General features: G+C 48.0%; 1 protein-coding gene across 2 annotated transcripts in view; it reads right to left on the bottom strand.

Annotated features, from left to right (window-relative positions):
* Positions 1-1,760: 1,760 nt before the first annotated feature.
* LOC126999528 (uncharacterized) overlaps positions 1,761-26,933 on the bottom strand; it is a 31,555-nt gene continuing 6,382 nt past the window's right edge. The window contains exons 3-10 of one of the 2 annotated variants that reach the window (XM_050862194.1): positions 21,058-21,123; positions 14,476-14,626; positions 12,269-12,457; positions 11,457-11,744; positions 3,848-11,334; positions 3,630-3,771; positions 3,421-3,545; positions 1,761-3,266 (exon numbers count right to left, since the gene is read on the bottom strand). In XM_050862194.1, the coding sequence (XP_050718151.1) occupies positions 3,154-3,266; positions 3,421-3,545; positions 3,630-3,771; positions 3,848-11,334; positions 11,457-11,744; positions 12,269-12,457; positions 14,476-14,597 (8,466 nt within the window). In that variant the 5' untranslated portion in view covers positions 14,598-14,626; positions 21,058-21,123 and the 3' untranslated portion in view covers positions 1,761-3,153. The remainder of the gene's footprint in view (positions 3,267-3,420; positions 3,546-3,629; positions 3,772-3,847; positions 11,335-11,456; positions 11,745-12,268; positions 12,458-14,475; positions 14,627-21,057; positions 21,124-26,933) is intronic. The other variant, XM_050862195.1, reaches the window with a different exon arrangement.

Consider the following 26,933-nt stretch of genomic DNA (forward strand, 5'->3'; position numbering starts at 1 on the left):
GGTTGAATTATTTGAACTAAACTGAACTCATTTTTCTCGCATGACTAGACAAATATGGAGGGCTGTAATATCATGCAACCGATGTTTTGTGTATATTGCCTTCACAACATAACCAGGAACACTGAGGAGGATAGATTCAAGTCCTTTTTCCACCCATCATCAACTCTGAGTATAAGAGGAATTTAATTACGAATCATGCAGCAACGTCACCATTGATCATGACTAATATACGTAATGACTTGCATAACTTACAACTTGAATACCGCAGCTGTTGTATTTATTTATAATTGACCCTTGTGATTTGTTGTATGTTTTGAGAATCGATACTCAGCCCCACAGGTGTATAGTGCATAGGATTTTTTTTAGAGTAGAGTCAGTTCACTGGCCCTCCCCTCCTTCCTGGCCCACTCTTGGCCCGTCCACACACTGGCCCTCCCCTCCTTCCTGGCCCACCCTTGGCCCGTCCACACACTGGCCCTCCCCTCCTTCCTGGCCCACCCTTGGCCCGTCCACATGATGGCCCTCCCCTCCTTCCTGGCCCACCCTTGGCCCGTCCGCATGATGGCCTTCCCCTCATTCCTGACCCACGCTTGACCCGTTCACATGATGGCCTTCCCCTCATTCCTGACCCACTCTTGACCCGTCCACATGATGGCCCTCCCCTCATTCCTGACCCACGCTTGGCCCGTTCACATGATGGCCCTCCCCTCATTCCTGGCCCACGCTTAATTGGCCCGTCCACACACTGGCCCTCCCCAGCAACAAAGCGACTATGCCCTTCCTACATCGCCTGTGGGGAGGGGCTTCTGGGTTTAACTCGACGTGGACAGACTATACAACAACAACAACAACAACAACAACAACAACAACAACAACAACAACAACAAAACAATAACAAAACAGAACAAACAAAAGAGAGGGTAACTTCGGACATATGACAATACGGTAATACATAAAAAATAAAAAAACAATGGCTTATCTCTACATCAGATTGTGGCCGAGATAAGCGTCTGATTAGTATATACTGACCACACGTCCCTCACTTTTATAATTCACTGTAATAAACCTTAGGAAAAAAAAATAGCTGTGATTCTTCATTAATAACTTCGTAAAGCTGGTTCGAGGAAGATCTCACAGTTAACTTGGTGCTGGTTGGAGCTTCAAAAATGAATATATATGAACAAATAGTAGATGGGAGATTAAATCGGAGAGAGAGAGAGAGAGAGAGAGAGAGAGAGAGAGAGAGAGAGAGAGAGAGAGAGAGAGAGAGAGAGAGAGAGAGAGAGATATTACGGGGAAGACTTGCCATATTCAGGACAGCGTGTATTGATTTGAATGTTGCACTGCGTCGGGGAAACACGGAAGCCACCTCTCACAGACACACTCGTTCTCAGACACACTCGTTCTGAGACACACTCGTTCTGAAACACACTCGTTCTCAGACACACTCGTTCTCAGACACTCGTTTTCAGACACACTCGTTCTGAGACACACTCGTTCTGAAACACACTCGTTCTCAGACACACTCGTTCTCAGACACTCGTTTTCAGACACACTCGTTCTCAGACATACTCGTTCTCAGACACACTCGTTGTCAGACACACTCATTCTCAGACATACTCGTTTTCAAAGGTAGTTGAGTGAATTACGTTAAACAGTTAGTTGTCTAGAGGTAAAATATTAGTACAATAAGGTCCAGTTGGCTGACATAAGAAGACTCACTCGCTGTCGCTAACTACAAAGTCCCATGAAAAGACGTGTATCCAATATATTTATTTACATGGACTGTACATGATTAACAGGACGGTGTAACGTACGCGGCTATAACTTGTATGCAGTCTTGAAATAACTTTTTTTTTTTCATATAGAGGAAACACAACAAACTTAACTCATTATTTACCAACTTTCACAAACAGAACAAGAATAATATAACACTAAAATAGACAGTATATAACAGACCTAATCTTCAATACTTTTTTATGGGAGACTTATTAATAAAAAAACCACTAATTGTCCCTGAAATATGTTAGTAAAAGATGTTTAACGAATGTATCTATGTACAGAGGCAATATATACGGCATTCTGTACAACGTAGGTGACTAACGTAGATATTTACACGATATACTTTGTTATGGAAATATATATAGTTAAGTGCAGGCATATCACAGGCTTCGGGGCTTCACTTGGACGGCTTCAGTTGGCTTGGAATCATGTGTTAGGGCTCATGGGTCTTTAATAGGCATCTGAAATTCGACATCTGTAAGAGGCATCTGAAATTCGACATCTATAAGAGGCATCTGAAATTTGACATCTGTAATAGGCATCTGAAATTCGACATCTGTAATAGGCATCTGAAATTCGACATCTGTAATAGGCATCTGAAATTCGACATCTATAAGAGGCATCTGAAATTTGACATCTGTTATAGGCATCGAGAATTTGACTGAAGATTTTCTCGGGGCAGAAACAAAGGGTTAATATGCTCGGAGTTAGTTCATGTTTCGAGGCAGCTACCTAAACGTTAAACGCTATAGACGTTCATTGGTCCTTCGATATAATGAACACAGCTCTCTGGGGTTACACTGCTTCGATCACTGCTCCACCTCCCTCAGTGATAATGATAATAATAATGATAATAATGATGTAGATGATGATAACAGAACTACCACTACTACTACTACGACTACTACTACAATTACTACTACTACTGAAAATAATAATGACAGTAATAACATTGATAATAAAAAAAGTATTAATAAGGATGATAATAGTAATAGTAATCATCATCATCATCATCATCATCATTCATAGGTTAAGTCACCCTTCAAATACCTAAGAGTGACTTGAAGGAGGACTAAAATAAGATGCGGAAGGACGAGGTGATGACGGCACTTGCGGCGAGGTGGAGGTGGAGGGCAAGGTGGAGGTGGAGGTGAAGGTGAAGGGCGAGGCTTTGAGGAGGAGGGAACGTGGAGAGACAGGTGTGGAGGACGAGGAGGTGGAGGGGGAGGTGGAGAGGGCGAGTGAGGTTTGGAGGAGGAGGCTTGAAGGTGAAGGACGAGGAGTGGAGGACAGGGTGGGGCTCAGAAACGAGGTGGAGGAGGAGGTGTGGAACGAGGCGGGGGGGGAGGGGTGTGGAGGGCGGGGTGTGTCTCAGGAGAACTGCTTGAGGAGGGCGTTGATGGCGTTGATGGAGCCCTGGATGCGCTGCTGCTCCTTGACGCCGGGGTCTACCAGGGCGCGGCGGTCCTCCTGCCGCGGCCGACCTGGGGACAGAAACGATCAGGGTATTGCCAAGAGTGTCTACAAGCGCACCCCCCCACCCCCCCGCCCGCCTGTCTGTCCAGCTGGTTTGCATGAGGTGTGCGGGGCGCGGGGTTACCTGTGAGGCCGTGCTGTGTGGCGCCCCCCGAGGCTCACCTTTGGGGTACAGTCGTGTCCTGCCGCCCCCCGCCGGCCGCTCCGTGAAGCACTTCTCGATGTTGCTACCCTCCACCACGATGGGCGCCGCGCCTCCGCCCTCGCCGCCGCGGCCACCAGCAGCCCTGCAAGCACCAGTAGAGTGAGGTGCTGGTCACGGCAAGCACATACTGCCTCCCCCCTCCCCCGTCCCCTGACCCGCGCCGCACCTGGTGGACAGCCGGGTGTTGAGGTAGTCCCGCACGTCCGTCAGCAGCTGGTCCACGTCCGCGGCGTCCTCCCGCACCGGCCGCCGCCCGCGCCGCCTCAGGGGAGAGCCGCCCCCCGCACCGCCCGTCCTCCGAGCGGCACCTGCAAGGAGAAAAGGTGTGAAGGGCGTGGGCGTCAGCGGGCGTGGGTATGGCGCACGCCAGGTGGCGGGACTCACGTTGGGCGTGGGCGGCGGCGTCGGGCACACAGCCTGAGTCCGAGGAGGGCGGCGGCTGGCCCACGTCCACCACCAGCCGCACCTGCCGCCGCGAGGTGACGCGCACGTCATGCTGCCGCGGCCCGGCGCGCACCTGCACCGTCACGTTGTCGTCAGGGACGGGGGGCGACGGCGGCGGCGGTGGCTCCACAGGCGCGGCGCCTCGCCCCCCGCGGTACCGGGGCAGGGTGGCAAGGAACAAGTCCAGGGCGCTCAGGCTGGGCGGCCTGAACCCCTCGGGGCTGTCTTCGGCGTCAATATTGGATGAGCGCGGCCTGCGGCGCCTCGCTCGCCGCGCCTCCATGGCCCGCAGCAGCCGCTCGGAGTGGCTCGCCTCGCCGGAGTCCGATGCCTCGTAGTCACTGGGCCGGGCGGGCGGCGGCTCTTCGGGGGACACCAGGGGGCTGGGCTCGTCCCGCGGGGAGTCCTCCTGGGCTGCGCGTCGCCGGGTCGCCGCCTGCTGCTGCCCCGCCCGGCGCCGCCCCGATGGTCCTCCTGCTGGTCGCCAGGGAACCTCGGGGCAGCCCCGCCCCGCCGGGGCCCGCTGCCGCCCCTGCTGCCTGGCCTCCTGAGGGGCTGCCTCGTGTGGCGCCTCATGCCGCCTGGCCCTCGCCTGCCTTGCCGCCGCCGCCTCCTCCGGCCTGGCGGCGCCTCGCCCGACGGGGCCACGCTCCTTCACGCGCCTGCCGGGGCGGCGGCCGCTGCTGTTGCCCCGCGGTCCAGGCTCTGGCGCGGCCTCCTGGGGCAGGTGTGTGGGTCCGCCGCGCCCCGCGACCACCACACTCTCCGCCGAGGCCTCGGAAGGGGAGCGCGGTGCCCTGCCCGCCATCTCCACAACGCCCGAGTCGGAGGAGGAGGCGCTGCCAGCCGCCACGGCCTCCAGGTCATCGCCACCGCCGCTAGAGGGGGACGCGTCGCGCTGCCTTGCCGCCCCGTCACCGGCGGGTGGCGTAGCCGCCCCGGCGACCGACTGCTGCTCCCGGAAGGTGTCAAGAGGGTGGCCGGTGTCCTCCTGGCCCGGCATGGACCCGACGGGCATGGACGTTGGCGGGGGAGCGGCGGGCAGGGTGAGGGGGGGCACGGCCTCCTGCATGAGGGAGGAGGCGAAGGTCCTGCCCGGCCCGCGCCGCCCCACCACGCACCACTGCTCCGACGTGCCCAGCGCGAGGCTCAGCGGCTCTGCGTCAGCCTCCTCGGCCTCGGGGAGCTCCTCAGGGATCGAGGCCTCCAGGCGCCGCCCCGACACGCCCACCGCCTCCACCTCCAGTATCCTCTCCTCCTCCTCCTCTTCCTCCTCCTCCTCCTCTACTCTCTCCTCCACCACCTCCACGATGGACTCCTCCAGCGCCTCCAGCAGCGAGTCTATGTCTGCCTCCATGTCCAGCGGTCCCTCCACCACCTCCTCGGCCGCCACGCTGTCCTCCGCCAGCGACGCGCCCTCACAGCACTCCTCCACTATGGTCTCCTCCGCCACGGTGTCTTCCCCGCCTCCCTCCTCCGCCTCCTCCAAGACCTCCTCCACCAACACTGCATCTCCTCCACACACCTCCACTTCAGTCCTTTCCTCCACCTCCTCGCCCTCCTCTCCTTTCTCCTCCACCACACATTCCACCACTACACTGTCCTCAAGCTCCTCTTCCTCCACCTCCTCCTTTTCTTCCACCCCTGCCTCCTCCTCCTCTTCCTCCCCCGTTTCTTTGATGCATTCACTCTCCACATTGGCCTCCTCCTCTCCCTCCTCCTCCTCCTCCTCCTCCTCCTTCACGTCCCTAATCTCTTCTTCACTGCCTTCAATAGTTCCTCCATCTTCCTCTCTTCCTTCCTTCTCTTCTGCCTCAGCGTCTTCTTCACCTCTCTCCTCCTCCTCCTCCTCCTCCTTCTCTATCTTCTCCTTCATCATCACCACCACCGACTCTTCACATCCATTCTCTTCTACAAAAATTATATTCGCAACTTTCTCTTCTACTTCTTTTTTCTCCTCCTCCTCCTCCTCCTCCTCCTCCACTGTAGCTTTCTCTTCTTTTTCCCTTTCTTCTTCAGTCCTTTCTCTTCCCTCCTCCTCCTTTTCCTTCTCCTCTTTCTCTTCACCATTTTCTTCATTTTCTTCGTTATTTTCATCTTCTTTCTTCTCCACTTTATCAATATTATCTCCAGTTCTCATTTCTTCTTTTCTCTCATTTTCCTTTTCTTGTATCTGTTTCTCCTCCTCCTCCTCCTCCTCCTCTTCCTCTATTTCGTAATTTTCACTCTCTTTGATATTTTCTTCCTCCCCTTCTTCATTGTTTTTCTTCTCCTCTTCTTCCTCCTTCTCCTCCTTTTTTCTCTCTTCTTCTTCGTCTTCTTCTTCTTTTACACTGTTATTCCCTTCTTCTTCTGCGTCTATTCCTATCGTTTCCTTTATGTTTTTCTCCGTTTCCTCCTCCTCCTCCTTCTCCTTCTCCTCTCCTTCATTTCTTTCCTCATTCGTTAATTCTTCCACTTCCTTTTTATCTTCTAATGTAACTTTGTCTTCATTTTCTGCTTTCTCATTTATCTCTTCGTCAATTTCCTCTTCCTCTTCCTCTTCTTCCTCTTTGGTGGCTTCGTCCTCCTCTTTCTCAATGTCTTCTTTTGGTTCTTCTTCATTTTCCTCTTCCTTATCTATCACGGCTTTCACTTCTTCCTCTTCTTCATCGTTTTCCTCATGTTCATCTTCCTTATTTTCTTCTTCTTCCTCTAAATTCTCTTTCTCTTCCTCATTCTCCTCATTATCATTCTGCTCGTTTTCCTCCTCCTCCTTATTCTTCTTCTTCTCTTCTTCTTTTTCTATCGTCTCTTGTTTCTGTGTCTTCTTATTTGCATCTTCAGTTTGCTCTTCCTCCTCCTCCTCCTCCTCCTCTTCTTCTTCCTCTCTTTCAGTCTCTCTCTGCGTCTCTCTTTCGTTATTTACATCTTCTGTCTGGTCTATTTCCTCTTCTTCCTTTGTTTTTGCTATTTCTTGTTGTCCATTTTCTTCCTCTTCCTCTTTCTCAATCTCCCTTTTCATCCCTTCTTCATTCGTATCTTCTTTCTCCTCCATTTCCTCTTCTTCCTTCGCTTTTATCATCTCCAGTTCCTCCTCTTCTTCCTCTCCTTCATTCTCTTTCTTGATCCCCCTTTCTTCCTGTTCTTCCTCCATTCCCTCTCCTTCATTCTCTTTCTCCATTCCTCTTTCTTCCTGTTTTTCCTCCATTCCCTCCTCTTCCTTTTCTTTACCCATCTCCTGTTGCTCATTTTCCTCCTCTTTCTCTTTTTCCAGTTGTTTCTCTTCCGCCTCCTCCTTCTTCTCCGCTACTGACGAAGGCCGCTGCGAAGGAACGGCGAGGAGGAGGAGAGGATCAACAAACTCTTCATCTTCGTCTATCGTTGAGAGACCCGAACTTGCGTCCTCCTGAAGACTTACCTGTCCTGGCATCGTGGCTCGATACGCCTCCTCCAGCAGGTCTTGGGCGTCTCCTGAGAGTGCTTCGAGGCCTTCGGTAACCTCTGGGCTGAGTGAGGAGGCGCTGGTATCGTTGGGACCGTCGGGGTTATGATTCTCGTCTCCGTCTGTCGGCGACGCTGAAGATTGAAGGTCCGGGGTCGTTGGACAGCTTGTGGACGGTGCGCGGACGACGGTTACTCTGTCCCATGAGTCTTCTGTTCCGTCACTGCCTACCTCCTCCTCCTCTTCCTCTTCCTCTTCCTCTTCTCGCTTTTCCATGTTCTCAGTTCTCTCTGTCTCGTCTCTGCTGTTTTCTTCCTCTTCTTCCTCTTCTTCTTTCGTTTCCTTAGTCTTATTCTTTGCTTCTGTTTCGCTTGCTTCGTTTTCCTCTTTTTCCTCTTCTCCTTCTTCTTTCTCCTCCTCCCTGTTCATGTCTTCTACTTCCATTTCGTTGACTCCTTCCTCATCTTCCTCCTCCTCCTCCTCGTTCTCGTTTTCTTCCTTCCTTCTGTTCTCTTCTTTTCCTTCTGTTTCTCTGGTTTCTTTTGTTATCTCACTCATCGCTTCCTGGTTTTCCATATTGGTTTCTGATTCCTTGTTGCTGTCTTCGTTTTCACTCACAATTTCTTCTTCTTCGTTCTCTATTTCGTTCTCTATTCCCTTGTTGGTTTCTTTCATTTCCTCCTCTTCTTCCTTTTCATCATTCTCATTTTTGTCTTCTTCATTTTCTTCGTTTTCTTCTTTTTCCTTCTTCCCAATTTCTTCTTCTTCGTTCTCCATTTCGTTCTCTATTCCCTTGTTGGTTTCTTTCACTTCCTCCTCTTCCTCTACATCATTCATATTTCTGTCCTCTTCATTTTCTTCGTTTTCTTCTTTTTCCTTCTTCTCCGACTCTTCTATCTTGTCTTCACCTTCTATTTCTTCACTTTCCTCCGCCATTCCTTCTTCTATATCGACTTCTTCGTGAATGTTTTGATCTATCGTATAATTCCCTGTCTGTTTTGCTTCCTCGTTCCTTTCCTCCTCTGTTTCCTCTTCTGTCTGATCTTTTCCTTCCACATTTTTCCGTTCCATATCTTCCCCTGTTTCTCCGGCGTCCTGTTCCACGTTCGTTTCACTTTCATGGCGTTCATTTGTCGCGTTGGTTCGTTCCTGATGGCGTTCCGTTCCTCCGTTCGTCGTTTCCAGGTCTTGTTCCGTTCCAGTGTTCCAATTTTCCACTTGCGTCGTAGTCTCTGTTACATCAAGTTCAGGTTCGGTGCGGTCATAATTCATTTGGTCATCGGCGTTGTATTCTAAGTTCTCCATGTCCCTAAGGTCCTCTTCCTCGCTTCCCGCTTCACCGCTACTGCTGTCACACTCATCAACACCACCACCACCACCACCATCCTCATGTTCTCTCTCTTTCATTTGGGTCAGAATTCCAAGGCTTTTTTCAATCACGGTTTCGACAACGGCTCGTCCCTCTGACTCTATATATTCCTCGTCTCTGTTGCTGTCGGGGCTGGTGATGATGATGGTAGTGGTCGGGGTGGTGGGGTCGGTGGTGGTGGTGGTGGTATTGTTGGCTAAATCCGTTATTCTTTCGTCTATGGTAGTGGTGCTTGTGGTTTCGGCGTCTATACTACAGTTTCTTTCGCTTATAGTTGTGGAGTTTATAGTTTCAGTGCCTGTGTTAGAGTTTAAATCGTCTATAGAAGTATTATCCAAGGTTTCAGTCTCTATACTAAGGTTTCGTTCTCTTATAGTTGTGGAGTTTATAGTTTCAGAGTCTATGTTACAGTTTATCTCGTCTATAGAAGTATTGTTTATAGTTTCGGGGTCTGTACTATCGTTTCTTTCTCTTATAGTTGTGGAGTTTATAGTTTCAGAGTCTATGTTACAGTTTATCTCGTGTATAGAAGTATCATCAATAGTTTCGGGGTCTCCACTTTCGTTTCTTGGATCTATAGTCGTGGGGTCCATAGTTCTGGCGTTTATACCACCGTCATTTGTTTCTGTGGCGTCCGTAATGTCCATGTTATTAGCGGTGGAGGTGTCCGTTGTGGCGGTGGTGGTGTCGGCGTCGGCGTGGGTCGTGGTGGAGGTTGAGGAAGGCGTGGTTGGGTCCGTGTCTTCGTCCGTGGCCTCGAAGTCCACGAAGCCACTCTCCAGCAGGTTCTCCTTTCCGATGGACACGAACCCGATGATCTCACGGACGGATGGAACTTTCTCCTTCCCTTCGCTCCCTTCTCCGCTCCGTCCGCTGCCTCCCTCCTCGTCCTCCTTCGTCGGTACAGGCTCACCCATCTCCCCCGCCGCGGCCTCACTCCCACTGTACGACCCATTAGTGTCCACGCCATAAGAGACTACAGGAGCCGCCACTTCGGTAATGGATTTGTTTTCGGCGGCCTCACTAAAGTCACTCGCCGTTTTAAAAGTCCTCGAGGTGGACAGAAGAGAGTCCGAATCGTTCTCGTAAGCTTCACAGGAATTCAAGGACTCTGGTGGCTGCCGACCGTTCACGTCACTGTTCACCGCTGCCTCGTTCTCTTCCTCAGCGTTGCTTTTCGTCCTGGCTCGTCTACATCGCTCGTACTGGTCCTGGGGAAGCACTGGTGTTGCGGAGTTGTCTGCATGAAGTTCACCGTCCTCGTCGTCCTCGCCGTGGCAGGTCCCATTCATGAGTGTTGCTGGCGAGGACTCGAGGCCCGGGTGCCAGGGTTGCGGGGTCGTGGCTTCCACCTGGGCGTCGCCGCTCACCACCACGGGCTGCTCCCCTACCCAGGGGCTGGGATTTGGGTAAGTCGCATAACCTTCCATGGTGACCTCAGACCACTGGTGCGCCAGACCGCTGGAAGCATAGTAAGAGGACACGGCCGCTTCCTGCCACCCTGTCGAGGCGTCCCTCCAGCCGCCGCTGTGTCCACCACTCCCCGGGTCGGCCAGCGGGGCCTCGCCGCGCAGTGCGTGCATGTGGGTCCCTGTTAGGGTCAGGGGTGCCGCCCCCGCGGGGTGGCGGCGGGGAATGGTGGCGCGCCGCTCCTCAAGACGCGCCGAGAGCTTGGGCGGCAGCGTGGGGCACAGGGATACTTCCCGCGTTGCCTCATCCTTGATGGGCACGTAGAAGGCCAGCGTGGAGACGCGGTGGGCGGAGGAGCGGCCGTTGTCCTCCTCCAGGCTGTCGTAATACTCCTGGTCGCTGCCGGCGGACGGGCGGCAGCGGAAGGTGGACGAGGGCGGCCGCAGCAGACTGTCTGTCTGGCAGGACGAGTCGGTGAGGCTGGCCGGTAGGATGCTCCTCTGCAGCGTCTTGACCGACGAGTGTTTGGAGACCCACTCCCGACGCTGGGAGCGCCGCCCCGCCGCCCCCGCCGAGGTGGGTCCGTGGCCCGCCAGCAGCGGACTGTCACGCAGCACCGCCTGTGTCTCCGCCTCGATGAACTCGTTCATCCTCCTGGCCCAGGGCTGCGGCGGCTCGGGCGACGCCTTGGCGGGGAGCACCGGGCAGGTCGCGGCCCCGGGGGGCATCACCAGCAGGCCCCGCGCCGCCCCGAGGCTGCCCAGCGCCGCGATGGTCTCGTACACCACGGCCGAGCTCACGCAGCGGAAGTCCCGCAGGTCCGGCATAGAGCTGCGCCGGTCCAGCCGCGGCCTGGGCAGCACCACCACGTGGCTGTCCGCCGCGGGCAGGCTGGGGGGCGGCGGCTCCCCTTGCGGCCTCAACGGATGTGGGCTGTGCCCCGCCCTCAGGCCGCCCTCGCCGCTGCCGCGCCGCCCCCGCCGCCAGCGCGCCTCCAGCTCCTGCGGCGGCAGCGTCGGGTAGGGCTTTTGGTTCTCGCGGATGACGTCCGAGGCCCCGGGGGGGAAGGGGCGCGTGGGCGGCGCGGGGCTGCGGCGGAAGAGCGGACCCGCCGAGATGCTGGAGGGCGGCAAGCGGGCGTGGGTGCGAAGGAAGCGGTCACACGCCGGGGGCTCCTCCAGGGGGCGCCGCCGCCGCTGCTGGGGACTGTGGAAGGCGCGGGCCCTGCGGAGAGGCGGGGGTCATGGGGGGGAATCAATATGACATGACACACACATAGACACATTCTCTCTATCTGTCTATCTATCTGTCCATCTATCTATCTGTCTATCTACCTATCCCCTCACCGGGCGTCCAGGCTCTGGTCCTCCCGCCGCAGCAGCCTCATCGCCTCGTCCAGGTCGGGCACGGACTGGCACATGCGGTCCTTGCCTCCTGCGGCGCCTTCGTCACCCACGCCCGCTCCGTCCGCGGCCCTGAGGGAGGACGCCCTTTTCGCCTCCCGCCGCCGCATGAGGGGCTCGCGCAGGAACCTGAACATCAGCGTGTCCCGCTCCTTCTTCCGCTCGCTGAGGATCAGTTCGCAGCGCCGCCGCTCCTCCAGCTCCTTCTGCCGCATCTCGCGGTCCCGTGCCCTGCCGAGGGAGGCGGTGAGTCATGGGGCGTCTCAAGAGTGTGGGTAGGTTAGGAGAGGCCTGTCAGGGGGTACGGTAGGAAGATATGCATAGAAGATGAAACAGATAAGAGATAAAAGGTTAACTATATAGAATGAAAAAGTGATTACGACTACTGCTAATTTAATCTATCTATTTATCTATCTATCTATCTATCCCCTTTTCCCTTACTTCTTCTCCTATTTATACATTTCATTCCTTCCTTCCTTCATTACTTCCCCATCTTCTCCCTTCATCTCTCTCTCTCTCTCTCTCTCTCTCTCTCTCTCTCTCTCTCTCTCTCTCTCTCTCTCTCTCTCTCTCTCTCTCTCTCTCTCTCTCTCTCTCTCTCTCTCTCTCTCTCTCTCTCTCTCTCTCCCACGCCCTTCCTTCTCCTATTCACTCTCTTTACTCCTTCCTTACTTTCACCCTTTCCCACTCAAACTCATTTCCTTTCCCTTTCCTCTATCCTCCAACCCTTCCCATCCTCTCCCTCCCTCACTTACTCCTGCCGCTGTTTAGTCTCCCGGGACAGCGAGCGCACCCTCCTGATATACTCCCGCGTGGCCGCATCCTTGGTGGGGCTCAGACTCCGGGAGGCGGCGCTGACGGAGGCGGTGGCAGCCCTTCGCCCTCTCCACGTCCCGCCTCCTGCCCCTCCTGCCCCGCCATGGCCGTCGTCAGTGCTGTGAACGCTGCGCAGATGTTGGGTTAGACTATGCATGTGTGTATTAGAGAAGGGATGTCAAGTGTGTGTTAAGAAGAAACTGAGGTGAATGGAGGACCAGGTGGGGGATGATGTGAGGGTAGACTTTGCATGTGTGTTAGGGAGGAATGGATGTTACGTGTGTGTTAGATAGAACAAACTAAGGTGAATTGTGACCCAGGTGGGGATGATGTTAGATTATACCGGATGTGTGTGTTAGAGAGGAAGGGATGTTACGTGTTTGTTAAATAGAAGAAACTACGGTGAATTGAGAAACAGGTGGGGATGATGGTAAGTTAGTAGACCATATGTGTGTTAGGGAAGGGATGTTAGGCCTATGATAGATAGAAACCAGTGTCGATAGAGAACTAGCTGGTGATGGCATTAAAAACCGATTGCCAGAATGGAGCACACACTAGCGTAAGACAGAGAACGGTATAGAGAACGTTAGAAGAGAGAAGAAACGAAGAAAAGCAAAGCAAACAAAGAGAAAGTGAAGTGGAAAGAGATGAATTATAATAACAAAAAAATGAAGAGAAAGAAAGAAAGAAAACCAAAGCAAGGAAAGAAAAAAAAAAGAGAACAAAGAAATAAAAAAAAGAAGAAAATTAACAAAAAGCTTAGGAAGAAAACCTGAGCATAATAACAGAGGAGGAAACGAGAGGAAAGGAAAGGAGATGATAAACAAAGGAAGAGAGGGAGGAAGGAAGAAGAGGGAACTAAAAATGACGAAGGGGTAGAAAGGGAGAAGAGGGGAATAAGAAGATTATAACTAGAAAATAGAGATAATGGGAAGACAAGGTCACGAGGGAGGATGATAAAAATGGAGAGAGAGAGAGAGAGAGAGAGAGAGAGAGAGAGAGAGAGAGAGAGAGAGAGAGAGAACCATCGCACTAACACTAAACAAAACCAGCTATACTTTTTCTACATCGTCTTAGACCATTATCGGCTTAGTGCATTCATCTTAGCTTTAAACGGCGCCATTATCTTATTTTTTTATATTTTACTTTTTTTTTTAGCGAATTCATCATCTCTGTTTGGTAGTTTAGTTTAATTATTTGTCTACTTTTTATTATTATTACCTTATTTTAGTGAACTGTTATGTTATGTTATGTTGTTATGTTATAGTATGTTATGTTATGTTACGGTATGTTGTGTTATGTTGTTATGTTATGCTATGTTATGTTAGCTTGTGTTGTGTTGTGCTATGCTATGCTATGCTATGTTATGTTATCTTGTGTTATGTTATGTTATGTTATGTTATCTTGTGTTATGTTATGTTGTGTTATGTTATGCTATGTTATGTTATGTTGTGTTGTGTTGTGTTGTGTTATGCTATGCTATGTTATGTTATCTTGTGCTATATTATGTTATGTTATGTTATGTTATGTTATCTTGTGTTATGTTATGTTATGTTATGTCATGTTATGTCATGTTATGTCATGTTGTGTCATGTTGCGTCATGTTGAGTCATGTTGTGTTATGTTGTGTTATGTTATGTTGTGTTATTTTGTGTTATGCTATGTTACGTTGTGTTATGTTATGTTATATTGTGTTGTGTTGTGTTGTGTTATGTTATGTTATGTTATGTTATATTGTGTTGTGTTGTGTTGTGTTATGCTATGTTATGTTATGTTGTTATATTATATTATGTTATTTTATGTTGTGTTATGTTGTGTTATGTTGTGTTATGTTATGTTATGTTGTGCTATGTTGAGCCATCCGTCATATTGGGTGTAATAGGTTAGAATCATCCACTAACTCTGCGAAGGGAGGAGGATTCGGCAGGAAACTACACTCGGCGCTAACTACGAGAGGGGAGAAGCAGCGACATGGAGACGAAAGCGAGCAGAAGCCGAAGTGGAGGTCTCGGTCAGTAGAATCACAAGTTACGTCAAAATCCAACTAAAAAAACACGATGAATTATAATGTCTATCAGTTTTGTGGGGATCGAATTATCTACACACCGAAACCTCCTTGTTAGCACATCGCAACCTTCCCGCTCACTTGGTTGGATGATCGACTTGGCGTAAAGAATTTCTCCACCAATCCTCGGCCTCATTGGTGGCGTCATACGTGTGGTAGAAGAGGGCCGACCAAGGGCACGCCCCCTCACCGCGAGCCTTCATGCTGAGGTCTCATTTATACGTGCTTTGTGCTGGAAGGGAAGACAACAGTGATGGCTGGTTAGGGGAGGTGAGTTATGTGCTTGGAAATAAGTCATGTGTGAATCGATGCGTGTTCTGTGCTTGAGAAAAGGTTATAAAAAGAAGGGAGAGGAGTTTGTGTATATTTGGTGCTGAAATGAAAATTGAAAATATAAAGGAAGTGGAGGAGGGGGGGGGGGGGAGGATGAAATAGAGATGTGAATAATTATTCTGTACTGGAAAATTCATACTGTTTGAGTTGATGCGTATTTTTTGCTGCTGCTGTTGCTGCAAACAAGCTATAGAACGAAGGGAGATTAAATAAAGAAGTTTATATGTGTTTGGTGCTGAAATAAAAGTACAAATTTAACAAAGGAAGCGAGGTTAGTTAAAAGAAGGATATGAATTCAGTGCTGCCGTATTTGTCATCTGCGGTGGCTGAGTGGTTAGATGTGACGGCACCGCGTCCAGGATGACGCGGGTTCGCGCCCCGCCCGGTGCCACAAGCTGGGGGTTTTCAGTCACCGCCGAGTGGCCTAAGATTACCCACATGCTGTCCTGAAGACCACCTATCAGCCCACACTTTAGATTCTCTCTCTAAAAGAGTGGGTCATTGAAGAGCTCCGGTGGGCAGCATGAGTCAAGCAAGATGGCGTCACTATAAACACTTGCCTGCGCCACAACGGGCTGGGGCCGACTATCAAGCCCCAACGAGAAAGCCTACCCCAGCCATAGGCGGAAACGTAAAATAAAGTACTTTTTGTCGATTTTCATGTTTTGTCGCGTGTATTTCTATGTCTTTCTCCTGTTTGCCTATCCTGCCATTTTTGTCCGTGTGTTTCTGTGTCTTTCTCCTGTTTGCCTACCCTGCCATTTTTGTCCGTGTGTTTCTGTGTCTTTCTCCTGTTTGCCTATCCTGCCATTTTTGTCCGTGTGTTTCTGTGTCTTTCTCCTGTTTGCCTGCCCTGCCATTTTTGTCCGTGTGTTTGTGTCTTTCTCCTGTTTGCCTGTCCTGCCATTTTTGTCCGTGTGTTTCTGTCTTTCTCCTGTTTGCCTATCCTGCCATTTTTGTCCGTGTGTTTCTGTCTTTCTCCTGTTTGCCTATCCTGCCATTTTTGTCCGTGTGTTTGTGTCTTTCTCCTGTTTGCCTGCCCTGCCATTTTTGTCCGTGTGTTTCTGTCCCACTTTATTTTTCCTTCCGTGACAACTCGCATTGTTTGCCTTTGAGTCATTAGCCTTGTTTCCCCCCCCTTTCCTTGGCACCTCCCTTCCCTCCGTCCTCCTCCTCCTTTCCTCCACCCATTTATTCTTCTCATCATAATCATCCTTCCTCCTCCCTCCCTTCCTCCTTCTTTCCTCCTCCTCTTCCCCTCCTTACCTCCCGCTGGTACGCCCTAGTTTCATACGCCTCGGTTTTACTTTCTCTGTCTCTCTCTCTCTCTCTCTCTCTCTCTCTCTCTCTCTCTCTCTCTCTCTCTCTCTCTCTCTCTCTCTCTCTCTCTCTCTCTCTCTCTCTCTCTCTCTCTCTCTCTCTCTCTCTCTACACACACACACACACACACACACACACAAACACACACACACACACACACACACACACACACACACACGCATGACATACATAATCACACACGTAAACAAAGGAAAAAGAGAAAACACCCGGAAACAGAAGAAGAAGAAAAAATGATAATAACAAATAATAGCAAAATGTATCATAAAGCAAAAAAAAAACAAAAAAACTATCCACTATACCCTACATATCAATTTTAGTTCAGTATCTCCTGTTTTTTTTACGTTTTCCATCCTATATACAAGACCCCGTTCCTTCCTGAGCAAAATTCCACTAAAAACTCTACGGTAAAAGACAGCCGCATTTCACTACTCCTGGCCATCCCTTATCCTTCCACCCCTTCCTGGTCGCCTATTTCCCTTCTCCGTACGGGTATGCGACGCCCACTCTTGATCAGGTCACGTTAGGTTAGGCTACGTTAGGTTAGGTTTAGTTAGGGTCATTCTGAGTAATTTTGAGTAGGAATCACAATGGGAGTCTTTTAAAGAACATCCCGTGTGTTCGAAGCTACAGCCGAACGTGTTAACTCCACAAACCGTAGAAAGATTATAAAATAACTCTACGGTGGAAGACAGCCGCGTTTCATTACCTAAGCTCGGGCCAAGTGTAACCTCTAACATACAAAGGCCGCTGCTTCCGTGATCTAGTGAATAGGACGATCACGGGGGACAGGGAGAGGGATGTTGGGAGGGCTGGGTTAGGTTAGGGAGAAGGGGAGAGAGATGGGGGAAGGTAAGGAGGAGGGGGAGTAGGTAGGAAGGACGGGTTGAAAGGACATGAAAAAGTTAGTAATTTGAGAGAAGAAGGTTGAGTCAGAGAGAGAGAGGGGAAGAGAGAGAAAGGGAAGGAAGAAAATAGATAGATAGATAGACAGAGAGTGACAGATTGATAGAGAGAGTAAGAATAATGAAATACATCGAATAAAAGTGAAAAAGAAAAGAGAAAAAATTAAAAAGAGAGGAAAAGAGAGAGAGACAGAAAGAGAAAGAGTAAAGACAAGATAATACATTGGAAAAAGGTGGAAAATAGAGAAAAGAGAGAAAGAAAAAAGAAAAAAAGATAAAGAAAGAAAAAGTGAAGGATTACTACATCATCATCATATTTTTTCTCTTTCACTTTCCTTCTCTCTTTTTCATTTCCTTCCTTCCTAGAACAGAATCAATAAAAGCTGACCGTCTGACTCTCTCTCTCTCTCTCTCTCTCTCTCTCTCTCTCTCTCTCTCTCTCTCTCTCTCTCTCTCTCTCTCTCTCTCTCTCTCTCTCTCTCTCTCTCTCTCTCTCTCTCTCTCTCTCTCTCTCTCTCTCTCTCTCTCTCTCTCTCTAAATATAGATCCCCATGTATTACCACTATGGCCCGTCAGTCTCCTTTCTATTCCTTTTAAATCTTCTCTTTACCCACACTGCCTCGTCCCCTCATCAGCCTAACCTTCCAATTATTTCCTCCCCTCTCTCCCCTCCTCCATTTCCTCACCCTTCTTCTTCCTCCTCTTATTCCCCTTCGTTATTTTGTCCACATGCTAGACTTGATTTCTGCTTGCTTCTCTCTCCCTCTCTCTCTTTCTCTCCTTCTTTCTCTTAATTTTTCTCAAAGTATCTCTCCCTCTCACCTATATCTCTCTCTCCCTCTCATCGACTTAACTTCTTCCCTCTCTCCTCATTCCTCCTCCTCCTCCTCCTCCTCTTCTTCTCTTCTTTATGTGGTTAATTAGTTCTGAAATTCTCCTTCATTTTGTCTTCTTCCTCCTCCTATTTATTTCTTCCCTTCTTTATATTCTTTCTCCTCCTCCTCTTCTTCTTCCTTCTCCTCCTTCGCCTCCTCTTCCTTGTTTTTCTCCTTATTATCTTTTGCGCTTCTTTTTTACCGTGTGTGTGTGTGTGTGTGTGTGTGTGTGTGTGTGTGTGTGTGTGTGTGTGTGTGTGTGTGTGTGTGTGTGTGTGTGTGTGTGTGTGTGTGTGTGTGTGTGTGTGTGTGTGTGTGTGTCAAGAAAGAAAATGCAACTGAAATTACTTTGTCCTTGAGTCTTGCTTTAGAACCAATAACACGTACACACACACACACACACACACACACACACACACACACACACACACACTTAAGAATGCACCTCGCCTTTACGATCCAATACAACGATAATCCAGCTCCATGGTGTTACGGCACACACACACACACACACACACACACACACACACACACACACACACACACACACACACACACACACACACACACACACACACACACACACACACACACACAGCTGGAATGGGTTTTATGAGCGAGGAGCAGGGGGAGGAGGTGGAGGAGGAGGAGGAGGAGAGGTAAGTGAGGGAATAAGAAAGTGTTATGCAATCGAGCTGATGTTAAACAGCAAACGTGAATAATAAATAATAAATAATAATTCGAATAACAAACACGAATAAAAGATAAAAGAATAAACATAAACAACAATTGATGCAAAAGGGTAAAAGGAAAGCGAAAATTAAACAAACACAAGTAAAAACAACAACAACAAATAGGATACAAACAAACAAATCAACAAATAAACCCCCCAAAAAGTAATCATAAGAAACAAGCAAACAGGAACAATTTTTAGCCGCAAAGAAGAAAAAAAAAAAAACTACAAAACTTATATTCAAATCTAAAAAAAAATAGTCACACCCACCCACATAATATACATAAAAAACAACAACAACAACAACGGGAGGCTTATCAACGTACCGAGAAACACGAAATCAAAAACAAAAACAACAAAAAAGAAAAAAGAAAAAAATAACAAACGAAAAATTCATCTCGTGACCTTGAACTCTTGCTTGGCTCCCCCCCTCCCTCCCTCCCTCCTTCCCTCCCTTCCTCCCCCCCAACCACCTGCCGCCACCCTCGCTTGTTTCGTTTCGTGCTGAGAGCTAAAGAGAGGGCGTGTGAGAGAGAGAGAGAGAGAGAGAGAGAGAGAGTGTGTGTGTGTGTGTGAGAGTGAGAGAGTGTGTGTGTGTGTGTGTGTGTGTGTGTGTGTGTGTGTGTGTGTGTGTGTGTGTGTGTGTGTGTGTGTGTGTGTGTGTGTGTGTGTGTGTGTGTGTGTGTGTGTGTGTGTGTGTGTACGTGTCAATACCTCCACTTCACACAGCAACAATAATAATAACAAAAATAGTAATGAATTTAATAATAAGTCTTTCTTTTCTTGGAAATGACGTGCATAATACAAGTGTTTGACAATCTATATATCCCAGAAAAGAGGAGGAAGAGGAGGAGGAGATGGAGGAAGTGGAAGGGGATAAATAAGAGGAGGAGGAGGAGGAGGAGGAGGAGGTGGAGGAGGAGGAGGAGAGATGGAGGAAATTACAAATGTCTCCAGGTATATGATAATTAGATCATAAAACACACACACACACACACACACACACACACACACACACACACACACAGAGACTCCCCCTACACACACAAGGACCCCCCCACCCCCACACAACCCCCACCCACCCACACAAACACAAACACACACTAACACAAACATATTTACGAGAAACTCCTATAATGACCTCCCTTTTAATAATACCTACGGGCGGACAGACGGATAAGGTCAAGCGTAAGGAACGGGGAGTGGAGGGGGGGCGGGGGTAAGAGTGGTCAAGAGGTCATGTCAGGTCAGGTCAGGTCAGGTCGCCGGTCGTTGGGGACAGACAGGTAGGCGGGCCAGGTAGAGAATCAATGACCTTATATATCGTGACCTGAGCCTGATTAGATTATTGGGTGTATTGATTGTTTTCCGAGGCATGTAAGACGGGAAGGGATAGATAGATAGATAGAGAGAGAGAGAGAGAGAGAGAATGAAACTATTTGACATCCTTCTAACTAAGACGTTTTGGAAATCATATTATAGCGAAGCGGAAACTCATTATCATTATCATCATTACTCTTATTTTTTACACAAATCTCTGTTTACTTTTTATCACTTTCATCATCGTCATCATCGTCACTAACATTCATATCAACACACAAAACTTAAACAGATAAAAGAAAAAGAGTGAAAGGTAAAATCATACAGACCAACTTGACCTGACCATTTATTACTAACACGCTAACCAGAGAGAGAGAGAGGGTGTTCGTGAATGTATGTATCGGTTACGGTATGATATGTTGGGCTGTCTCTGGAATGGAAGAAAGGGGGGAGAAGGAGGAGGAGGGGGAGAGGACCACGGTGCCACACGAGATCCCTGCCTGACGTAGGATCACGCACTGTTTACATTCCTAGGGACATTCCTTTAGCTACTTGCCCCTACACTGTTCCTTTAGCCTTTGTGACATGAGTTTGCTGGTGGCTTGTTAAACTATATGAACGTTTATTCGTATTAGTATTAGATTAGTATTAATATTAGTATTAGTATTAGATTGGTATTAGTGTTAGTATTAATATTAGTGTTAGTGTTAGTGTTAGTATTAGACTTAGATTAGTATTAGTGTTAGTATTAGTATTAGTGTTAGTATTAGTATTAGTATTTCGGTGAAGTGTTAATGTTTTTCTTGGCTTACTATACAAGTTTTTGAAGTTAGATTACGTTAGATGATGAAAATGATGTTAATGATGATGATATAATGAAGTTGATGATAGGGTGAGGATATCTATTTAGGTGATATGTTAGTGATTTCCTTGTGTTATTATACGAGTTAATAAAGTTTGATTACGTTAGATGTTGGTGATGATGATGATGATGATGATGAGGAGGAGGAGGAGGAAGAGGAGGTTAATTATAATGGTGGTGGTGGTAGTGAAGCAATAATAACAACAATAATAATAATAATAATAATAATAATAATAATAATAATAATAATAATAATAATAATAATAATAATAATAATAATAATAACAATGATCTAACCTGTAGGGCATGACGAAGCATCAAGCAGGCAGCGTCAGCAGGAGATTTCAAGCAGGGACATGCCGGCTAGCAGATGCAGTAGCGGAAGTAGCAGCAGCAAAAGTAGTAGCAGGAATAGAAGTAGTATTAATATTGGTAGTAGTAGTAGTAGTAGTAGTAGTAGTAGTAGAAGTAATAATAGTAGTAGTAGTAGTAGTAACAGTAGCAGTAGTAGTAGTATAGTAACAGTAGTAGTAGTAGTAGTAGTAGTAGTAGTAGTAGTAGTAGTAGTAGTAGTAGCAGAGAAATATCCAGTATCTAATTATGAAATCTTACAAATTTCTCTTACATATTAATTACTCACAAACAATACATATATAAACAAATAATTAACATAGAGACATTTAACAAAAGACAAAATACAACGTGAAAATAAACAAAGAAAACTCATAAGAGAGAAAAAAACTATACAGACTCGTAACTCTATTGAAACATAATGAAGAGAGAAAGAGATAGGGAGAGAGGGAGAGAGAGGAGGAGGAGGAGGAGGAGGAGGAGGAGCACATACCACCCGTCACTAAGGGCGCCCGCCGGGTAACTGACTAGTAGGGGTGGGCAGGTACCGGTACCAGCTAAACGGTACGGTACCGGTACCAGATTGCTCGGTACCGGTACCAGTTGCTCGGATTTATTTATTGGATTTATTGATAATTCTTCATGTCCGATTTTTTTTTTAGGTTGCTACTAAATATTGTTATTGTTATTAGACTATGATCGAGTACATCCGTAATAACTATACATGCTATTTTTTTATCGAAAAAATAAATATTCACTTCATTCAGAGAGAGAGATTTACATAGATTTACATAGAAAATTAGACCACACAGACCCCATGGTCCAGACTAGGTGGTCTGTCCTTAAACCTAAGTGATTTTACATTAATCAGAAGACTCCTAAACGTTGCATTTCTACTCTAGTTGATATTAAGTTGAAGGAGAGAGAGATAGAGTTTTCTTTACAGGAAATTTATTTGGGAATTTCATCAGAAGTCATTAAGAAAAAAAAACTCCTTCGGGTACCGGTACCGGTACCGGTACTAAAAGTACTTGAGTTTTCGGTACCGGTACTACCGGTACTCAAATTAACGGTACTTGCCCATCCCTATCTATTAGGCTAGTCGTCACTACAAATGTGCAAAACTTTGTTGCCTTGGCCCACAAAGGGATAACCACGCCCTCAGAGCTGTTATTTTCGCTGCAAGTCCTAATTTATGTTTTTTTGCATCTCGTATGTAATATTGTCAGGGTGTATCGTAAGCTCTCGCTTCAAAAACGTGCCAATTAGCGAGATGTAAGTTATTTCGGTGACGCAGCGATGCTCGGCGAAGGTGTTGCCGTATAACACGATCACCACCGAGGCTCTTGTGCTGGAAAAGGAGTGTGACCACACATTTTTAATTTGGTTGATTTATATTCAGATATTATGCTTGTGAGAAGAGAAGGAAGCCATAATACCAAAAGTTTTGAGATATTTCTTATAGTTCTCCTTTTATTTTTTTCCCCTTTAAATATTGAGAGGATACTTTGTCCTTATATAAATGTTTTGTAGAAGATATAATCTTGTTTATTAGCCAATCAAACTTAAGTTATATTAATATTATGGCGAGTATTATGAGTGTCCCTACCATATCCCACCTCCCTGGCCGAACCATCACCACGGGTGGGGATGATTCGGACGATTTAGAAACTTGTCTTTCACCACCTACATCTGAAAACTGGAAATAGCTACGAGTGTCATATTAACAGCCGAAAGAGCCAAAGGATGGAGGAACATTTTGAGATCAACAAAATTACACTACTACTTAAACTTCTTTTTCTAAAAATATTTTTCTAAAAAGTATCTGAAGCATACCGGCTCTCCCCTACTCCCACCCACTCCAGTCCGGCCTGAACCGAAACACCTCTGCAATGAGATGGGAGAGATAACACTGTAATGGCATCCCCCGGCAATAGTTTTTTAGTAGTTTCACGGGGGGGGGGGGGGGGTAGGCTAGTGATATTTGTTTGTTATGGTTGTGTGGTGAATAATTGATTGTTTGATTGATAGTTGTAACCTTATTTGTGATGTGTCGTGTCCTGCCAGTGATCCTTTGTGGTTTATCTTTCTTGCCCCAACATTCCTGATTGTGATTGGTTACTTTTAATTCGTTCTTATGTTTCTTAGTCGGCACATTGTACCTCCCCGCAGCTCATTTTTTTTATCCTCATTTAGAGAATCTGGAGTTCAGGTGGTCTTTAGGACAGCATGTGGGTAGTCAGCTTGATTGATTCATTGATAGTATATTGTTGCAAGTAAACAACACAGGAGAAGGGAGGAGCATGCCATCCCAACCCCCAGGCAGTACAGCTTGTTTGTATACATTTTAAGAGTTCAATTCCTTCATTTTCCTTTGATTTATCCCATTTTGTATTATCGTTTTGTATCCATTCTCAGTTTTTAGTAGCTTCACGGGGGTTGGGGGGGGGGAGGCCAGTGATATTTGTTTGTTATGGTTGTGTGGTGAATAATTGATTGATTGATTGATAGTTTATTGTTGCAAGTAAACAACAAAGGAGAAGGGAGGAAGTAGTTTGTGTATGTTTGGTGGTTCGCTCCCGCTCATGTGTTTCGTTCCCTCTGGATGGCTCGTTTCGGATTCGCTTAGCACGTCTCGGTTTATTTCCCTCAGAAGGTGACGTTAGGTAGCTGATTCAGAGCTTTAAGCTTTCGCTCTCTGTCTTTTCTCTTGACAGCACCTCCAACCTCTTTCCTTCCGTGTGTCTGGGTAGAAATTGCTGTGTGGGTGGGTGTGTTAGTGCCCCGTCTATTACAGTGTGGGTGTGGGTGTTAGAGGCCCATTTATTATTGTGTAGGTGAGTGTGTTCGTGTCCATCTATTACTGTGTTAGTGGCCCATCTATTTACTGTGGGTGGGTGTGTTATTGGCCCATCTATTTACTGTGGGTGGGTGTGTTATTGGCCCATCTATACTGTGAGGGTGTGGGTGATAGTGGCCCATCTATACTGTGTGGGTGTGGTGGGCCCTGTTTTTTTTTTTTTTGGTGGGGCATGGTGTTTTTTTTTGGTGGGCCCTGTTTTTTTTTTTTTTGGTGAGCCCTGGTGGGTTTTTCTGGTGGGACCTGGTGTTTTTTTTTGTGGGGCCTGGTGTTTTTTTGTGGGGCCTGGTGTTTTTTTGTGGGACCTGGTGTTTTTTGGTGGGACCTGGTGTTTTTTTTGTGGGGCCTTGTGTGTTTTTTTGTGGGGCCTGGTGTTTTTTTCTTGGTGGGGCCTGGTGTTTTTGTGGTGGGGCCTGGTGTTTTTTTTGGTGGGGCCTGGTGTTTTTTTGGTGGGGCCTGGTGTTTTTTTGGTGGGGCCTGGTTTTTTTTTGGTGGGGCCTGGTGTTTTTTTGGTGGGGCCTGGTGTTTTTGTGGTGGGGCCTGGTGTTTTTGTGGTGGGGCCTGGTGTTTTTTTTTTTGTGGGGCCTTGTTTTTTTTTGTGGGGCCTTGTGTTTTTTTGTGGGGCCTGGTGTTTTTTGTGGTGGGGCCTGGTGTTTTTTGTGGTGGGGCCTGGTGTTTTTTTTTGGTGGGGCCTGGTGTTTTTGGTGGGCCCTGGTGTTTTTGGTGGTGGGGCCGGGTGTTTTTTTGTGGGACCTGTTTTTTTTGGTGGGGCCTGGTGTTTTTTTTGGTGGGGCCTGGTGTTTTTTTGGTGGGGCCTGGTGTTTTTTTTGGTGGGGCCTGGTGTTTTTTTTTGGTGGGGCCTGGTGTTTTTTTTTGGTGGGGCCTGGTGTTTTTTTGGTGGGGCCTGTTGTTTTTTTGGTGGGGCCTGGTGTTTTTTTGTGGGGCCTGGTGTTTTTTTTTGTGGGCCTGGTGTTTTTTTTGGTGGGGCCTGGTGTGTTTTTTTGTGGGACCTGGTGTCTTTTTTGGTAGGACCTGGTGTCTTTTTTGGTAGGACCTGGTGTTTTTTTTGGTGGGGCCTGGTGTTTTTTTTTGTAGGACCTGGTGTTTTTTTTGGTGGGGCCTGGTGTTTTTTTTGGTGGGGCCTGGTGTGTTTTTTGTAGGACCTGGTGTTTTTTTTTGTGGGACCTGTTTTTTTTGGCGGGGCCTGGTGTGGTTAATGTTTATAATGACGCCATCTTAGTTGGCACATTCTGCCTCCCCGCAGCTCATTTTTTTATCCTTATATAGAGAGAATCTGGAGTCTGGGTTGATAGGTGGTTTTTAGGACATATGGGTGGTCTTTGGCCATGCGCCGATGACTTATGGTGGTGGTACGTGATAGTGATGGTGGTACATGATAGTGGTGATGGTGGTGGTGGTACGTGATAGTGATGGTGGTACATGATAGTGGTGATGGTGGTGGTGGTACGTGATAGTGATGGTGGTACATGATAGTGGTGATGGTGGTGGTGGTACGTGATAGTGGCGGTGGTGGTGGTGGTGCGTGATAGTGATGGTGGTACATGATAGTGGTGATGGTGGTGGTGGTGGTGGTACGTGATGGTGGTGGTGGTGGTGGTACGTGATAGTGGTGGTGGTGGTACGTGATAGTGGTGGTGGTGGTGGTACGTGATAGTGGTGGTGGTACGTGGTGGTGGTACGTGATAGTGGTGGTGGTGGTGGTGGTGGTGGTGGTGGTACGTGGTGGTGGTGGTGGTGGTACGTGATTGTGGTGGTGGTGGTGGTGGTGGTGGTGGTACGTGATAGTGGTGGTGGTGGTACGTGATAGTGGTGGTGGTGGTGGTGGTACGTGATGGTGGTGGTGGTGCCCTTGCCTTGCCTTGCCTTGCCTTGCCTTTCCCTTGCACTCAAAAATTTTCTTGGCATGTTGCTGGGGAAAAAAGATCTGAATATGTAGTGAAAGTTGAGTGAAAAGTGTAATAGTGGAAAATAGCAAAAGCGCATAGGCAGGCAAATCAGGGAAAGAAAAGGACAGATAACCTAAGTTCAGGATGAATGCTTAAGCCTTGCCTTGCCCTTGCCTTGATTTGCCCTTGCCTTGACTTAATTGCCTTGCCTTGCCTTGCCCAGCCCTTCCCTTGCCTTGCCCTTCCCTTGCCCTGTCCTGCCTTGGCTGCCAGCCCTGTGCGTCTCGCCTTCTTGGCTGGCTGGCCTTGTGCGTTCCCTGACCTTGCCTTCTTGGCTGGCCAGCCCTGTGCGTCTCGTCTTCTTGGCTGGCCATATATAGCCCTGTGCGTTGGTCTCCCTTGCCTTGTCCTTCCCTTGCCCTGTCCTTTCCTTTCCTTGCCCTGCCCTTCCCTTGCCTTGCCTTGCCCTTCCCTTGCCTTGCCCTGCCCTTCCCTTGCCTTTCCTTACCTTGCCTTGCCCTTTATTCACTTGTAATACTGAGCACTTCATCCTGAACTTAGGTTTTCTGTCCATTTCTTTCCTTGATTTGCCTTCCTATGCGCTTTTGCTATTTTCCATTATTACATTTTTCACTCAACTTTCACTACATGCTCAGATCTTTTTTTGCAGCAACATGCCAAGAAAATTTTTGTGCGAGGTATTAATTTCACTGCTTCCTCTTTACATCCTTATGGTCCTAACACGGTACTTATTCCTCAGTCTTCCTCCTCCACTCTGCTATGCCACTCCTCTTCCCCAGTGATCTCCACCACAGATGCTAATAGCCTTTGCCTCTCCTCTTCATACCTGTCACAGGCCACTAGCAGGTGCTCTTTTTGTTTCTTTTCCCCTGTACAAACGCTGCAGTTTTTGTCCTTCTCATCTCTGGTTCTCTCCTTTACTTGTTGTTCCAGTCCTTGCCTTGAACAGCAGCTTATTCCCCCAGTCTCCCTGGTACCAATTCCCTGGCCTCTGGGTTATACGTCTTACGACAAGTTACCAAGGAATATTAAGG

This window comes from Eriocheir sinensis, chromosome 16, assembly GCF_024679095.1.
Source record: "Eriocheir sinensis breed Jianghai 21 chromosome 16, ASM2467909v1, whole genome shotgun sequence".
Classification (NCBI taxonomy): domain Eukaryota; kingdom Metazoa; phylum Arthropoda; class Malacostraca; order Decapoda; family Varunidae; genus Eriocheir; species Eriocheir sinensis.